The 17,656-nt window shown below is 39.9% G+C and overlaps 1 protein-coding gene across 3 annotated transcripts in view; it reads left to right on the top strand.

Annotated features, from left to right (window-relative positions):
- LOC100617486 (zinc finger protein 883-like) overlaps positions 1-16,420 on the top strand; it is a 32,305-nt gene extending 15,885 nt beyond the window's left edge. For 2 of the 3 annotated variants that reach the window (XM_007490168.3, XM_016432888.2), the window contains exons 3-5: positions 1,464-1,590; positions 3,031-3,126; positions 14,130-16,420. In XM_007490168.3, the coding sequence (XP_007490230.2) occupies positions 1,464-1,590; positions 3,031-3,126; positions 14,130-15,577 (1,671 nt within the window). In that variant the 3' untranslated portion in view covers positions 15,578-16,420. The remainder of the gene's footprint in view (positions 1-1,463; positions 1,591-3,030; positions 3,127-14,129) is intronic. The other variant, XM_007490169.3, reaches the window with a different exon arrangement.
- Positions 16,421-17,656: the final 1,236 nt, after the last annotated feature.

The following is a 17,656-nucleotide window of genomic DNA, read 5'->3' as shown; positions in this document are numbered from 1 at the left end:
ATGATCTCTTCCCTTTGGGGTCTCTTCCTAACAACACTGCAGACTCCACTTTACTAGTGAGCGTCTACTGTTCTGTCCAACATTGGGAAGCTCCCATTTGTAGGTGTTGGGAGTGAAATTTCAGCAAAGGGTAAACTGAGGCAGCTCTCCAAGGAAGAGAAGTAGAGGAATACGTGCCTGTCAATAAAAGGGCTCAGGGGCTTGCCTCTGTTCATGCTCCAAACCCTAAGCAGAAGGTTAGATCTCTCTGATAGGTTTGGGGGAGCACAGAACAAAGAGCAGACGGGGTAAGTGATGTCTGTCATAGGATGGAGGGTCACCAGTGGTTATAGAGCTGGGATAATCAGGGACACTGTGACTGAGTGGAATAATCAGTAATAAGGGGCCAGCAGTGCCCCAGCCCTCCTTCTCTGCCCAGACTAAGAGGAAGTTTTTGTGTGAGTCCAGTGCAAGGTCAGGGCCCTGACTGGGCAGCAAACCAGACATGTCTGAGATAGGTCGAGGGTGAGGAAAGACTAGAGCTGACTCCCTGGGACTCGCCTGAATCTTCCAAGGCCAATGAATGGCTTGAAATGAGGCTAGAACAGTGATGAAAATCCCAAGAGGTGGATTCTGCACTTCCCCTGTTACAGGCTGGCTGAGTATGCAGCTGAGACAGGAGACAGAGAAGCAGGACTCAGGCAGTTAGCAGACAAAAACAGTTACTGGTAAATAGGATCAATAAGTAAATAATCTGAGATCAGCTCAGCCTTCTCCGAGGATGGGTCACCCGGGCTGCATCCCGAGTCCCCGAGCTCTGCGGAGCACCTTCTCTCCTTTGTTGTGCCTTCCACAGTGTTCTCAGTAAAATATGATCTGGTGACTCATGACCTGACTGATGAGCATTTATTAGTAGAGAGAAACGGGGGGGGGGGGGGGGGGGGGGGATTTCTCAGGTTGGGCTTGCCAGAGATGAAGAGATCAGGAAAGTTCCAAGAGAAACCCCCAACTTAGAGAGCCAGTCAGTTCCTGGGGAGGTACAAAAGCTCCCTCTCCCTCCTTCGCCTCCCTTTTACCTTCCTCCCAGATTCCCCCTCTGTGGCTTAGACTCTGGCACATTGGTGACTCACACTGACACTGGCTGCCCTAGGACACAGCAACAGGGCCACAGACACATGACTGACACCTACATCCCACCATGGGGGCCCCTGATATCCAGGCTGCACTGGAGGTCCCCTAGAGGTTTCCCTTCACACACTAGAAACTCCTCTGCTTGCCTCTGGAGCATCCTACAGCTACTCTTTTCAAGCCTCCATTGGGCTCTTAAAGACTCAGTATCTAGTGCTGGCTCTGACACTGACAAAGGGCGGGACTTTGGGCCCCTCCCTTCTCTGTGGGTCAGTTTCCTCTGTAACTGACCAGAGGTGGGCTCCTCATTGTGATGTGACTTTCAGCTCTCTGTGCTCTGCCCTGGGTTGCTCTAGGAGGTGGTGACATTCCAGGATGTGGCTGTGGACTTCACTGGGGAGGAGTGGCGCCTCCTGTCCCCTCCCCAGAAGGAGCTGTACAAGGAGGTGATGCTGGAGAATGCCCGGAACCTGCTCTCTGTGGGTAAGGAGCCTCTCCCTGCTGCCTGAGTCTGCCATCAAAGAGAATATCTCCCTCAGCAGCAGGCAGGGTTGGGAACAGTTTTCAGTCAGGAGGAAGGGAGGAGGGCTGGTATGCTGAGTCCCAGAGCCAGAGCCCTCCTGCTGCCTGGTTCTCCTGTAAAAGGATTTTGAATTGTGTAACAGGACCTTGGAGGCTCTCTTTGGTACCCCTGAAGTCTGAGATCAAATGCTTGTTGGAGAATCTCAGACATGGATGTAATCTCAGCTAATTCCATCTTGCCTCTTCCTGGCCCTGAATTGGGTCTCCCAAACCCATCTGGGAAAACTGTTTAGGTGGGTTTTCCTCCCACCCTCTTCCACTCTATTGGGGATCTTTTTCTCTTTCACCAGCATAAACTCATAGCTCATAGCTTCTTGGTGTCCCCAAGAGAGATGGTTTGTCTTTAGTCTTCCTATTGTCCTAAGCCTCCAGCAGAGCCAGTAAGAAAGGGAGGAAAGGGATGAAGTGTTCATAATGATCCGCTCTTGTCCCAGACCTCTGCAGAAGGTTTTCTCTGTAATATTCCAGCACTTCTTCCTCATCTTCATCTTCCTAATTCAGTGACACAATTATTCCCATTTTATAGATATGGAAATAGATTTGATTAAGTGGCTTATTTAGAATCACCCATATAGTAGCTGTTTGTGGTGAAATGTAAACTGCAGCCTTTCTGCCTTTAATCCCAGGACTCTTCCCCCTCCCCTTCTAGCTGCCTTTCAAATCCAGATAATGGAAAACTATGGATTGAGTCCAGCCTTCTCTGAAGTCAATGCCCTATAACCTAACATTCTGGTTACAGATTGGTTCCCCAAACTTCTCCCCCATCTTCTTCCCACCCTATATGCTGGGTAGACTCCCTTCTAAGAGGCCCTGTAAACTTCCAGCAGGCCCTGCTTACTCTCCTCTGTGTTGGTTAAGATGAATGGACTGCCTGAGACAACATTGGGCCCAAAAAGGATTGTTGACTTCCCCAGGAGAGAAGGCAGAGACTACCCCAGAGAAGAGCCCCCTAGGCTCAGAGATGTGTCAGGGAGGTAGGAGCAGGCAGGGTGATGAGACAAAAGCCATTCCCCCTATGTTCCTGTGTCTGGGGCTTCAGACTTAATCCAGAACTGTGATCCTTGGACCCAGTGTGGAAGTTTAGGAGTTTCTGCTAGAATGGACCAGAACAAGATGCGGGAGGGGGGCTGTTGTTCATTTGAGGTTCCCCAGCAGGGTAACAGATACATCCTACCCTGGGCTCCTGCATTTCAGGCAATAAGTGGTGGCGGCAGACTCCTGTGGGAACCCCGTGGACAGAGTCTCTGAGTGGAGTCACTGGACTTCCCAACATTTCCCTAAAAATAACTCACTGATGAACTTCTCTCTATCATTGTCCCTGACTAATTTCCCCATCCCTAGGACTGCCAGGTCCCCCAGAAGAAGTGATCTCTTCTTTGGAGCAGAAGGAAACCCCATGGATACTGGAACAAGAAGACCTGAGAAGCTGCTGCTCAGGTAAGGGAAGGGAAAAGAGGTGTTGGCGAGCCAGAGTGACCAGAGGCTTCTGTATGGTCTGGTGAAACCAGGAAGAGCCACTTAGAATTCTTTTTCAGTGGTTTTATTTCATCTCATTTTATTTTTTATTTTCATCTTTTTACTGTTACTTTTTTAAATTTAATTTTATTGACTCATTAAGAAAAAATTTCCATGGTTACATGATTCACATTCTTTCCCTCCCCTAATCCAAACCTCTGCTATAGCCAACCTGAAATTCCACTGGGTTTTACATATGTCTTTGATCAAGACCTATTTCCATATTATTGATATTTGCCTGAGGGTGATCATTTGGAGTCTTCATCCCCCATCATATCCCCATTGACCCATGTGATCAAGCAGTTATTTTTATTTTGTGATTTTAGATTGAATTTCTCTTTGTAACTCTTTTTTTAAAAATTAATTTATTTAGTCAATTTAGAACATTATTCCTTGGATACAAGAATCATATTGTTTCCCTCCCTCCCCTCTCTCGATCCTTCCTGTAGCTGACATGCAATTTCACTGGGTATTACATGTGTCCTTGATCAAAACCTATTTCCATGTTGTTCATGTTTGCATTTTGGTGATCATTTAGAGTCTCCATCCACAATCATATCCCCTTGACCCATGTAATCAAGCAGTTGTTTTTCTTCGGTATTTCTACTCCCACAGTTTTTCCTCTGGATGTGGATTGTGTTCTTTCTCATAGATCCCTCCAGGTTGTTCAGGATCACTGCATTGCCATGAATGGAGAAGTTCATTACATTCGATTGTACCACAGTGTATCAGTCTCTGTGTATAATGTTTTCCTGGTTCTGCTCCTTTCGCTCTGCATCACTTCCAGGAGGTTGTTCCAGTCTCCATGGAATTCCTCCACTTTATTATTCCTTTTAGCACAATAGTATTCCATCACCAACATATACCACAATTTGTTTAGCCATTCCCCAATTGAAGGGCATCCCCTCGTTTTCCAATTTTTTGCCACAACAAAGAGCACAGCTATGAATATTTTTGTACATGTCTTTTTCCTTATTATCTTTGGGGCATAAACCTAGCAGTACTATGGCTGGTTCAAAGGGCAGACAGTCTTTTATTGCCCTTTGGGCATAGTTCCAATTTGCCCTCCAGAATGATTGGATCAATTCATAATTCTACCAGCAATGCATTAATGTCCCAACTTTGCCACATCCCCTCCAGCATTCATTACTTTTCATTACTGTCATGTTAGCCAAATCTGCTAGGTGTGAGGTGGTACCTCAGAGTTGTTTTGATTTGCATTTCTCTGATTATAAGAGATTTAGAACACTTTTTCATGTGCTTATTGTAGTTTTGATTTCTTTACCAGAAAATTGCCTATTCATATCCCTTGTACATTTTTTTGTACATTTGATTTAGTTCTTTATAAATTTGAATAATTAGACCTTTGTTAGAGGTTTTTGTTATCAAGATTGTTTCCCAATTTGTTGCTTCCCTTCTAATTTTGGATGCATTGGTTTTGTTTGTACAAAACCTTTTTAATTTGATGTAATTAAAATGATTTATTTTACATTTTGTGATTTTTTCCTAACTTTTGCTTGGTCTTAAAAATCTTTCCTTTCCCATATATCTGTATATTATTCTGTGTTCTCCTAATTTACTTGTAGTTTCCTTTTTTATATTCAAGTCATTCACTCATTCTGAGTTTATCTCGGTGTAGGGTGTGATATGTTGATCAATCTCTCCCATACTGTCTTCCAATTTTTATCAAATAGTGGATTTTGGTCCCAAAAGCTGGGATCTTTGGGTTTATCATAGACTGTCTTGCTGAGGTCACTTACCCTAAATCTATTCCACCGATCCTCCTTTGTGTCTCTTAGCCAGTACGAAATTGTTTTGATGACCACTGATTTATTTATTTATTTAGGGCCCTTACCTTCCATCTCAGAGTCAATATTATGTATTGGCTTCTAATAATTAAAATAGTTGGTTGTCATAAACTGTAGTGATCAAAATAGTGGAAGACTTAAATTGTAGTAGATATAAGAGTGGATGAGTAAGTTGTGACCGCAGAAAATATGTTTTCACTACAGTGTCTTGTTTTTAAATCAGTATATAAGGTGGTCGCCAGGGAAATATTCCCAATTATGAAATATACCCAAGTTAACTGAGTTTTATAGAGAATTTAATTAATAATACAATGAGGAATTAAAGAAAGAGAGAAAAAGGGGAATAATGAGAAAAGGATAGGCCAGCCCTGGCCAACCCAGTCCTAAGCCCTTAAGAGAAAGATCAGTCAGTCCTTAATCACTCACCACAAGATCTGTCCAAGCAAGGATTCTAGTGACACCAGGCCAGCTTCATCTCAACTGCCTCCACCAGCTCAATCCTCAATCTGAAAATATCTGAGCTCCTATTTAAAGGGCATTTTTTTCTATGTCACCTCCCCTAAGTCCTTATATCTACCAATCACAGTAGACATTTTTCAAAGGACAGACCATTCTTAGTTCACACCTGACTAATCTTTTTGAGTAATTAACAGCAGGAGAGCTCTGAGTAAGTTTTCACTTCTTTGCTCCTTGTAAGTTCACAAGTTGCTTGACCTTTATATAGGTATTTAGCACCCTTTTTATATTAGTCCTAAAATAGGCATGGCTTAAGTATGGGTTTAAGTACTTTTCATTGTTCAGCAAGGAGTTTTCTTCCCTAAAGCAGGCTTAAGTATGGGTGGAGTAGAGGTCTTCACATTTCTGATCTAAGTAGAGTTCTCACATTCCTGATCTAAGTGGCTTCACTGCCCAATTGGGATGGTCCCAATGGGGAATTTTTAAGGTTCACAATCCTAACCTTATGAAGTAGGGTCTGAGAATTTTTTAAGGTTCATAGGCTCCAAGATAGAAGAATGGTAAAGGCTAGGTAATGGGGATTAAGTGACTTCCCCAGGGTCATACAGCTGGGAAGTGTCTGAGGTCAGATTTGAACCAAGACCTCCCATTTCTAGGCCTGGCTCTCAATCCACTGAACCATCCAGCTGCCCCTGATGACCATTGCTTTATATTATAGTTTGAGATCTGGGACTGCAAGGCCTCCTTCCTTCACATTTCTTTTTAATGATTTCCCTGGATATCCTTGATCTTTTGTCCTTCCAAATGAACTTTGTTTTGGTTTTTTTTTTTTCTTTTAAACCCTTACCTTCTGTCTTGGAGTCAATAATGCGTATTGATTCCAAGGCAGAAGAATGGTCAGGGCTAGGCAATGGGGGTCAACTGACTTGCCCAGGGTCACACAGCTGGGAAGTGTCTGAGGCCAGATTTGAACCTAGGACCTCCTGTCTCTAGGACTGGCTCTCAATCCACTACGGTACCCAGCTGCCCCCTTAAAAAAGTTTTTTTATTCAATGGGTATGGTACTAAATAAGTAAATTAATTTTGGTAGGATTTTCATTTTTATTATGTTAGCTCATCCTACCAATGTTTTTCCAGTTGTTTAGATTGTGTTTTAATTGTGTGGAGTGTTTTGTAGTTGTGTTCATATAGTTCCTGTGTTTGTTTAAGGATTTTATATGGAATTTCTCTTGTCTAATTCTTCCTTCTGAGATGTGTTGGAAATAAAAAGAAATGCTTATGACTTATGTGGGTTTATTTTGTATCCTGCAACTTTGCTAAAGTTGTTGGTTATTTTGACCAACTTTTTGGTTGATTCTTTAGGATTCTTTAAGTAAATCATCATATCATCTGCGAATAGTGACAGGTTGGTCTCCTCCTTGCCTATTTTAATACCTTCAATTTCTTTTTCTTCTCTAATTGCTACTGCTAGTGTTTCTAATACAATGTTAAATAATAGAGGTGATAATGGGCATCCTTGTTTCACTCTTGATCTTATTGAGAAGTCTTGTAGTTTATCCCCATTGCAGATGATGTTTGCTGATGGTTTTAGAAATATACTGTTTATTATTTTTAGGAAAGGCCCCTCTTATAGTTTCTAGTGTTTTTAATAGGAATGAGTTTTGTATTTTGTCAAAGGCTTTTTCGGCATCTATGGAGATAAATTACGTGATTTTTGTTGGTTTGATTATTAATATGGTTAATTATGTGGATGGTTTTACTAATAATGAACCATCCTTGCATTCCTGGTATAAATCCCACCTGATTATTATGATTAACCCTCTTGATTACTTACTAGATTCTTTTCCCTAGTATTCTATTTAAGATTTCTGAATCTATTAATAATCTATTATTATTTAATAATCTATTAATCTATTAAGGAGATTGGTCTGTAGTTTTCTTTCTCTTGTTTTTGATCTGCCTGGCTTTGGTATCAGTACCATATTTGTGTCATAAAAGGAATTTGATAGAAGTCCTTTACTTATTTTTTCAAATAGTTCATGTAGTAATGAGCCTGGTTGTTCTTTAAATGTTTGATAGAATTCACTTGTGAATTCTGACCCTGGGGATTTTTTCTTAGGGAGTTCTTTGATGACTAGTTCAATTTCTTTTTCTCTTATGGGATTAAATATTCTATTTCTTCTTTTAATTTAGGCAATTTATATTTTTGTAAATATTCATCCATATCACCTAGATTTTGGTACTGCCATATAATTGGGCAAAATAGTTTTTAATGATTGCTTTAATTTCCTCTTCATTATAGGTGAGGTCTCCCTCTTCATTTTTTTTCCTCAGTCTAAAATCCATATAATTGTGAAAGTTTTATGTGAATATTTATTGGTACAGTAACATATAATTTCATTTAGAAACAAATATGCTTGAGGTTTTTTTTTTTTAATTTGAACATTATTTTATTTGGTGTCCCTCTTCATTTTTTGATACCGTTAATTTGGTTTTCTTCTTTCCTTCATTTTTCATTAGATTAACCAGTACTTTGCCTATTTTATTTATTTATTTTCAAAGTACCAGCTTCTAGTCTTATTTATTAATTCACTAGTTTTCACTTTTGATTTTATTAATTTCCCCTTAAATTTTTAGAATTTCTAATTCAGTGTTTATCTAGGATTTTTAATTTTTTTCTCTTTCTAGTTTTTAAATTTGTATACCCAATTCATTGACCTCTGCCTTCCCTAATTTGTTAATATATGAATGCAAGGATATAAATTTCCCCCTGAGTACTGCTTTGGCCGTATCTCATAGATTTTGATAGGAAGCTTCATCATTGTCATTCTCTCTCTTTTTAAACCCTTACCTTCTGTCTTGGAGTCAATAATGCGTATTGATTCCAAGGCAGAAGAGTGGTAAGGGCTAGGCAATGGGGGTCAACTGACTTGCCCAGGGTCACACAGCTGGGAGGTGTCTGAGGCCAGATTTGAACCTATGACCTCCTATCTCTAGGCCTGGCTCTCAGTCCACTGAGCTACCCAGCTGCCCCCCATTGTCATTCTCTTCAATGAAATTATTAATTGTTTCTATGATTTGTTCTTTAACCAATTTTGGAGAATCATTTTTAATTTCCAATTAATTTTTTATTTACCTCTCCATGTACCTTTTCTTATTATTTTTATTGCACTATTTTATTGCATTTATTACATTTTATTGCAAACTGGACAGTTTGCATGTATTATTTCTGCTCTTTGGCACTTGTTTGCCATTTTTTCTTTATGCCCTAGTACATGGTCAATCTTTGTGAATGTTCCACATGCTGCTGAAAATATATATTCCTTTTTGTGTTTATTTTTCTCCACATATCTATTAACTTTAATTTTTCTAAGATTTCATTCACATCTCTTACCTCTTTCTTATTTATTTTTTAGTTTGATTTGTCTAGATCTGATAGAGGAAAGTTCAGATCTCCCATCTATTTCCTCCTTAAGCTCCACTTGTTTCTCCTTCAGAAATTTGAATGCTATACCATTTGATGCATACATATTGAGTAGTGATATTTCCTTATTGTCTATACTGCGTTTTATCAAAATGTAATTATCTTCCCTCTCTCTTTTAATCAGATCTGTTTTTACTTTTGCTTTGTCAAATATTATGATTGAGACTCCTGTCTTCTTTTTTCTGAGTTGATATCCAATAGATTTTGTTCCTGCCTTTTACCTTTACTGTGTGTGTGTCTACCTGCCTCATATGTATTTCTTGTTGACAACCTATGGTAGGATTTTGGTTTCTAATTGACTTTGCTATTTCCTTCTGTATTATGGGTGAGTTCATTCCATTCACATTTAGAGTTATGATTGCCTCCTGTGTATTCCCCAACATTTTGATTTCCTCTTCTAGTCCTGCCCTTTCTTCTTTTGCTATTTCCTTTTACAACAGTTGTTAGCTATTAATCAGTCCTCATAATTCCCACCCTTATTGTACTTCCCTTTCTTCCCCCTTCCTTTTTATTCCCCTCTAATTTTTTTATGGTTCTATTAAATTCCCTCCCCCACTTTCCTTCTCTTTTTGTACTCCATGCCCTGCTCCTCCACCTTGGTTTTTCCCTCTTCAACTCTCCTGTAGGGTAAGATAAAATTCAATACCTCAATTAATCTAGATTCTCTTCCCTTTTTCCGAGGTTTTAGCAGGGGCTTCCTGGGCAAGTCACTGAACCTTTTAGTCTGTTTTCCTATCTGTACCATGAGGCTGTTGGACCCCATTTCCTATCAGCTCCCTTCATGGGATTATTTTGTGACCCTCTATGAAGTCAGTGTTTGGAACTCAAGGGCCTGGAAGTCTTCTGCAGGTACCAGAAGGGCTGTGAACTTTTCCCATCTCAGATCTTTACTTTCCAGAAACACATATGAGTGCTTACTCTCTGCCGGGTCCGAGGCTAAGTTAAAGGGGACATAAAGGGTTGTAATGGACATCCCCTGCCCTCATGGAGCTCACCCTCTACTGGAGCAAATAGCCGATGCCAACAATTCTGTAGTAGCCCTCCAGATTAAAGCTCCAGGGCAGCCAATAATTAGAGGGAAGTCTCTGAAGAGAAGGAGCACTAGAGAGGTCTAATGGGGGGAGGTGGCCTGGAGCTTCAGGAGAGCCAGACTGAAGATTCAGGGAGGAAGTACAGTAGAGTAAACAAGGGAAAGGCAATGGCACAACTCACTGCAAATGGCCATCTGTAGTAGGTTAGCCCTGGACCTAAGGACATATGTTGGACGATATCTCTTGAGGAGGAATAGATCAAGTGAGAGTGTTTGAAGCATTGGGGAGAAATGGTTAATTGGCCCCCAGAGGAAGAGAGTCATTAGCTCAATGGCATGAGAAAGACTGAAGATGAAAGAATAATGGGGGCCCTGCAGGGAGGAATACATGAGCTTAAATGAGAAATGGGCTACTTTACTTTGCACATGGGAAAAGATTTCTTTTAGCTATGAGAAGAATGACCTTTTCCTCTGATCATGAGGCCAGACAGTTTAAGGAGGTAGCTGAGGTAGATGAGATGTGGAAGATAAAAGAGTTCTGCAAAGAGGTCCAGCTTTTGTTCAGTGAAATAAGAGGCAAAGTTCTCAGGTCAGAAGGTGAGGCAGAGAGTGAGAGGAAGCCACAAAGCAGAGCTAGAGACCAGGGAAATATTTGGAAGGCTGCTAAGGTGTGTGACAAAGGGAATTCATGAGGGAGATGTCACAGGATTGCCTTGCTATGGTGAGGACCCAGCTGAGGTAAGGGAGCCTCAATGTAGAATGGAGCTAGGCAGCTAATTTCCTCATTTTCCTTCTCTCCATTGATCTACAACCGATGAGCAGGAGTGAAGCCTTCTGCCTTACTTGGAAGTGATCCAGAGCAAGCTTTCCCTAAGTCATAAGCCCAGGCCCTTTCCTGGTCTCTGGGGCTCAGTGTTTGTCCTGCTGTTGGACAATTAGGTGACCACAGCATCTCACTTTAGGGAAATATGAGATCCTAGAGCAGTCATTGACAACCTTTTGAGGTTGGTGTGCCAAAAATCATCAAAAACCAAGCATAACTATTGTGGTGTGTCACTTTGAGAAAAAAACCCCCATAATTTTGCAATATTTATAGTTTAAATAATAAAAATGTATTATTGTAATATATAACTAATAAAGCAAAAACTAATTTAACTTACCTTCTTAGTGACTTCTTTGTTCATCTGTCAGTTCTTTTTTTTTTTATTAGTCTTGATATTTAACTTGTGTGGGGTGCCATGAACCATGATAAGTGAGGGAGAGGGGGAATTCTTTAACTGACCTGCCTGTTAATGACTTTTTTGTTGCTGAATTTCATTAGCTAAATCTTCAATTGAAGGTTGGTATTTTGTACACTTCAAGCCCAAGCAAGTGCTACTAAGTTCATCTGTCAATCTGTTTCTTTTGTTGGTTTTGATATATTTTAATGCTGAGAATTAGGTCTCACAAAAATTCATAGAGGGAGAATTTTTGTGTAAAGCCATTGCTGTATTTTTCAGGGTCCTGAAAGTGTCTGGTAATGGGTTCCAGGCACTCCAAATTTCCTGTTTTTAGTGGCAATCCTCATAATTCTGTGAGCAGCACCCATATTATAGACCCTTGTCTCTCCCAGCCTCCCCCTCTCTTATCTCAGTAATGATGGTGAATTAGAAATCCACATCATACTAGAACAGTAGATTGGATGATGATTGCTGTATTTATGTGGTTGCTGGTAATGGTGATCACAGGACCCCCAGAGATGCATCCCCAGTGGCATTCTGCTGCTCCCCAGAAGTGAGGTCAAAGATCGCATCTTGGCCTAACCTGAAGTCCCAGAACTAAACGCTCTGTGCTGGAGTTCTGTTGTTCTGGCCTACAGCTCTCTAGCACAGTGTCTATACTACACTACAGCAAATGTTTTGTACTCAGCTACTGTGCCTAGCTGTGCAAATGCCAAGGATTAAATGTCCTTCTCAGCATGAGGCCCCATACTTCTCTGTATGCAGCCTCATGAAGCCGTGTTTGATCAAAAATGGCTAGGAGTGTCATAGGTTCTCCATCAGGGTCCTAGAGAGAAGTCTCTGGGATCTTCAGGATTGGGTCTTCTCTAGTTCCAATGGAGTTATTGTTGATTGCTGAGAAATAAAGTCAAGGGAAGGACAAAAACATGAATGAGGCCAGACTTGCCTTTCAGGAGAGAGACCAGAAGGCAAGGCTCCTGGCAGAGGTTGGGTCCGACATAAGCCTTGTCAGTAAACATGTATTAAATAATAAATATGTTCTAGGAACCGTGCTAAGGCCTGAGTGCACAAAGGAAGGGAAACATCAGTCTGGGCATCCCTGGAGCTCACAATCCAGAACCCAGACTCAGAGGTGGTTCAGAAAGAAGCAACAGATCCTGACTCTCACTGAGATGATCTACAGAAAAAGAAATGTTGGGGAATAGAAATGCATTTAATTCAACATGGAAATTAGGAACTGGAGTAGTTAAGAAAATGAAAGTTTAAGGAGAAAAGCAATCCAAGAAGGAAATAATCCAAATTCTAATGATAAAAATAAACATCACCATTTGCAAATGGCTGCCATGTGTATCATATGCTTTATTATTATTCTATTAGATCCTCGTAGGAATGCCAGGAGTCACCTGATATTATTATGTACATGTTATAGTTGAGATGGCTGAGACCAATAGAATTCCTGGGTCTTGCCCAGGCTTAAAAGTCCTAGGAAGTTTCTGAGGTACAATGAAAATGTATTGGGATTTTTAAGAAGAATATCAAGAATATCAGGAAAATGCCTTGACAAAACTGCAGGGAAAATTAGAAAACAATATGGGAGAGATTAGGTTTAGATCAACATCTCACACCTTACACCAAGATAAACTCAGAATGGGTGAATGACTTGAATATAAAGAAGGAAACTATAAGTAAATTAGGTGAACACAATAGTATTCTTGTCAGATCTTTGGGAAAGGAAAGATTTTAAGACCAAGCAAGAGTTAGAAAAAATTATAAAATGTAAAATAAATAATTTTGATTACATTAAATTAAAAAGGTTTTGTTCAAACAAAACCAATGCAACCATTTGGGGGAAAATGTTTATAACAAAAACCTCTGACAAAGGTCTGATTACTCAAATTTATAAAGAGCTAAATCAATTCTACAAAAAAGCCTTTCTCCAGTTGATAAATGGGCAAGGGACATGAATACGCTGTTTTCAGATGAAGAAATCAAAACTATTAATAATCACATGAAAAAGTGTTCTAAATCTGTTATAATCAGAAAAATGCAAATCAAAACAACTCTGAGATACCACTTTACACCTAGCAGATTTGCTAACATGACAGCAAAGCAAAGTAATGAATGTTGGAGGGGATGTGGCAAAATTGGGACATTAATGCTGTTGGAGTTATGACATATTTTTAAACATAGGGAATTCCATGTTTTTGTTTCAATTCTATTTCGTTGAAGGATTTTATTTTAGTGAATAGAGACATTTAAAGAAAAGTAATGGCTACTCTCAAGGAGTAGGGAACAGAACAAAATCTTCTATGCCTTAGATAAATGCAAAAAACTGCTGAATTTCTTCATCTGATTTCAGATACTGGAACAAAGTGTAAGGTCGAAAGCAGTCCTGAAGCAAATTATATAATACTTACAGAGAATCTAGATGGTGAAATAATAACATCATATTTAGTCTACATGCATCCAGTAGTGTCATGTCTATGAAGAGAAGATTAAATATATAGAAAATGAAAATGAAAGCAAAACGATGAAAGTGAATTGTCTAGTACTGTGGATATAGAAAGAATGCCCAGTCACCAGATTTGGTCTCAGCTGCCAGGATTTCGGGTCAAGTCACTCATCCAGCCTTTATGAGGTCATGATCTGAGTTAGGAATGTATGGAAATTAGCTGGTCCCAAATCCCAGATTTTTTTATGAAGAGTCAGTGAGGTTATAGAGGAGGCTCTTTGTTATTTAAATTGTTCTTTAGCTTTGAGGTAATGACATTTTCAAAGGATGGATTGTACCCATTTAATTTGGAAGACTTTCCTTCTTAACTGAGGAAATAGGATATTAAGTAGTTTATGTTCTGAAAGTTGAGGAAAGGAGAAAGTTATATAGGTGTATATGTTACTCTATATATTTTACTCTTTGTTTCTTTTAGTAGAGATGAGACCTGAAATAAAGAACACTCCAACAGACATGAGCCTTCCTGTGGGAGACATGCACCGACAAAGATTCATGAGTCACGGTCCCAATAACTTTGCTTTCAGAGAATACTGTGTTGCACCTCCAAACTCATCTCATATTGAACATCAAAGAATGCACCCTGAGGAAAAATCTAGTGGAAATAAGGAATGTGGAAAGATTTTTATGCACAGGGACAATCTTGCTAGATATCAGAGAATCTACACTGAGGAGAAATCTTATGAATGCCAGCAATGTGAAAGGACTTTCAAGCGGAGCTCCAGTCTTGCTGTACATCAAATAATCCACACTGGGGAGAAACCTTATGAATGCAAGCAGTGTGGAAAGACATTCAGTTGCAGCTCCGCTCTCGCTGTACATCATAGAATCCACACTGGGGAGAAACCTTATGAATGCAAGCAGTGTGGAAAGACATTCAGTTGCAGCTACTATCTTTCTGGACATCAGAGAATCCACACTGGGGAGAAACCTTATGAATGCAAGCAATGTGGAAAGACATTCAGTCAGAGGTCCCATCTTAACTTACATCATAGAATCCACACTGGGGAGAAACCTTATGAATGCAAACAGTGTGGAAAGACATTCAGTCGGAACTCCTATCTTGCTGTACATCAGAGAATCCACACTGGGGAGAAACCTTATGAATGCAATCAGTGTGGAAAGACATTTAGTCAGAACTCCAGTCTTGCTGAACATCAGAGAATTCATACTGGAGAGAAACCTTATGAATGCCAGCAGTGTGGAAAGGTATTCACTGTGAGCTCCTGTCTTGTTGTACATCAGAGAACACACACTGGGGAGAAACCTTATGAATGTAAGCACTGTGGGAAGACATTCAGTTGTACCTCCAGACTTGCTCAACATCAGAGAATCCACACTGGGGAGAAACCTTATGAATGCAAGTGGTGTGGAAAGGCATTCAATTCCAGTTCCCATCTTGCTGTACATCAGAGATTCCATACTGGGGAGAAACCTTATGAATGCCAACAATGTGGAAAAGCATTCACTGTGAGCTCCCATCTTGTTGTACATCAGAGAATCCATACTGGAGAAAAACCTTATGAATGTAAACAGTGTGGAAAGACATTCAGTTGCAGCTCCGCTCTTGCTGTACATCAAAGGATCCACACTGGGGAGAAACCTTACGAATGTAAGCAGTGTGGAAAGACATTCAGTTGCAGTTCTCATCTTTCTGTACATCATAGAATCCACACTGGGGAGAAACCTTATGAATGCCAGCAGTGTGGAAAGACATTCACTTGCAGCTCCACTCTTGCTGTACATCATAGAATCCACACTGGGGAGAAACCTTATGAATGCAAACAGTGTGGAAAGACATTCAGTCGCAGCTCTGCTCTTGCTGTACATCAGAGAATACATACTGGTGAAAAACCTTATGAATGATCAAAGTAGAAAAAAATTGGTCATTTATTCTTTCTGTTCATCATAGAATTCACACTTGTTGAGAAACCTTAAGAATGGAAGCAGTGTTGAAAGGCATTTGGGGAGAGCTACCGTGTTGCTATACATCAGACAATCCATTCTGGGGAGAAGCCTTATGAATGCAAGCAGTGGAAAGACAATTAGACTGAGATCCCATCTTACTTTACATCAGAGAACAGGCACTGGGGACTAATAGTATGAATGCAAGCAATGTGGAAAGAGATCCAATATGAACTTTGCTTTTGTTTTACAACATAGAATCCACACTGGGGAGAAACATGTATGCAAGCTACATGGAAAAATGTTCACACAGTACTCCAATCTTGCTATTTGAAGGAAATTTACCAGCTGACATTTCTAGAGTAGCCTACCTGGCGATAGCCAAACCTTGGCTCAGAAGCAAGGATTTTGTGATGGGAACCATTTGTTGATGATACGATGGCAACAGGGGAAATGCACCAATAGATACAAGAAATCACAAGATTGGGGGTAGGGTGGTATCTCCTGCACTGATCCCTGTGTTGACCCCCTGGGTGGCCCAGGCAAAATATTCAGCCACAGTTGACTCTTTTAATGTGACTTGTGAGAGTTAGTGGGCAGAGGAAACAATTGATAAATTGAAGCAAGAGCAGATTTCCAGGGTCTTCTCTTCTAGTTTAGTTAATTGCTGGACTTTTTTGTGAGCATGGCTAGTGTGCCCTAATGGTGGCCACAGGGTATCAAGCTAATTGGAGCTGTGAGAAAAGTATCTATTTTTCCATCTTATTCCCTTATCTTAGATTAAATAAAATAAATTTAGGGCAAGTCTCATAATTTTTCCTCTTCTACTATACATCACAGAAACCACAGACATTCACACTAAGCTCTCATGTTGCTCAAAATCAGACAATTTATTCCACTATGACATCAGCTCTCCTGGGTCCAAATTGGGTATGATTTAGACCTAAAGTGTGATTCCTGAGGAAATTAAGGTAGCATAGAATAGTTTACTTTTCATATCTGGCTTTTCGTAAAGAACTTATGAACAAATAAGAAATTGATAACATTGTGGGGTATAAAATAATTGTTTTTATATTAAATTCAACTGTATAAACAAAATGAATGCAACCAAAAAAAAGTTATTAGCTATACCATGTGTCCAATTAAATACTTCAGTTAAAAAAAAATGAACCCTATTCTTGAATGCTTTAATTCATCATTTCATGGCATTTAGGCCTAAAGAGGAATTAACCAAATGCAACCAAAATTAGAAGGGAAGCAACAAATTGGGAAAGTCTTCCTAACAAAAACTTCTGACATAGGTCTAATTATTCAAATTTATAAAGAGCTAAATAAATTGTACAAAAAAAGCCATTCCTCAATTGATAAATGGGCAAGGGACATGAATAGGCAATTTTCAGTTAAAGAAATCAAAACTACTAATAAGCACATGAAAAGGTGTTTTAAATCTTATAATCAGAGAGATGCAAATCAAAACAATTCTTAGGTGTATTGAACTAATAAGACATGGGGTTGGTTTTATGAGGGTGAATAAAAAAATAGAATATTGGTTAATTTCATTGTTCAAAAAAGGAACATCCAATTAACTATCAAAAATAAAAAGGGTGGTGGAGTCAATATGGTGACTTAGATGACGTAAATGTCCAGACTTCTGAAAACCCTTCCACACCAATCAATAACAAAGTTGTTCGATGGAACAGAAAACCAAATCTAGCAATGGGACAGAGCTGGGGAACCCTCCTGCTCAATTCAACCTAAAAGGTATGCCAAAGCCTGAATTCTTGAACTCTCAGGTTCAAGGGAAAGGAAGAAGTTAGGTCCCAGGACCCCTCACCCTCACCTACAGTACTGTGTCTTCTGCAGTGGCTAGAATCTCTGGGTGAGCAAGGACACTAGTCCAGAGGGAGTACTTTGCTGGCACAGCTCTGCCAGGCTCAGGGTGTTGAACACAGGCACTATGATCAGATGGGATTTATACCAAGAATGCAAGGATGGTTTAATTTTAGGAAAACCACATAATTGATCATAACAATCAGCAAA

This window comes from Monodelphis domestica, chromosome 3 (assembly GCF_027887165.1).
Source record: "Monodelphis domestica isolate mMonDom1 chromosome 3, mMonDom1.pri, whole genome shotgun sequence".
Lineage (NCBI taxonomy): Eukaryota > Metazoa > Chordata > Mammalia > Didelphimorphia > Didelphidae > Monodelphis > Monodelphis domestica.
Note: the sequence above shows the minus strand (reverse complement) of the source record. Positions and strands in the feature narration are given on the sequence as shown.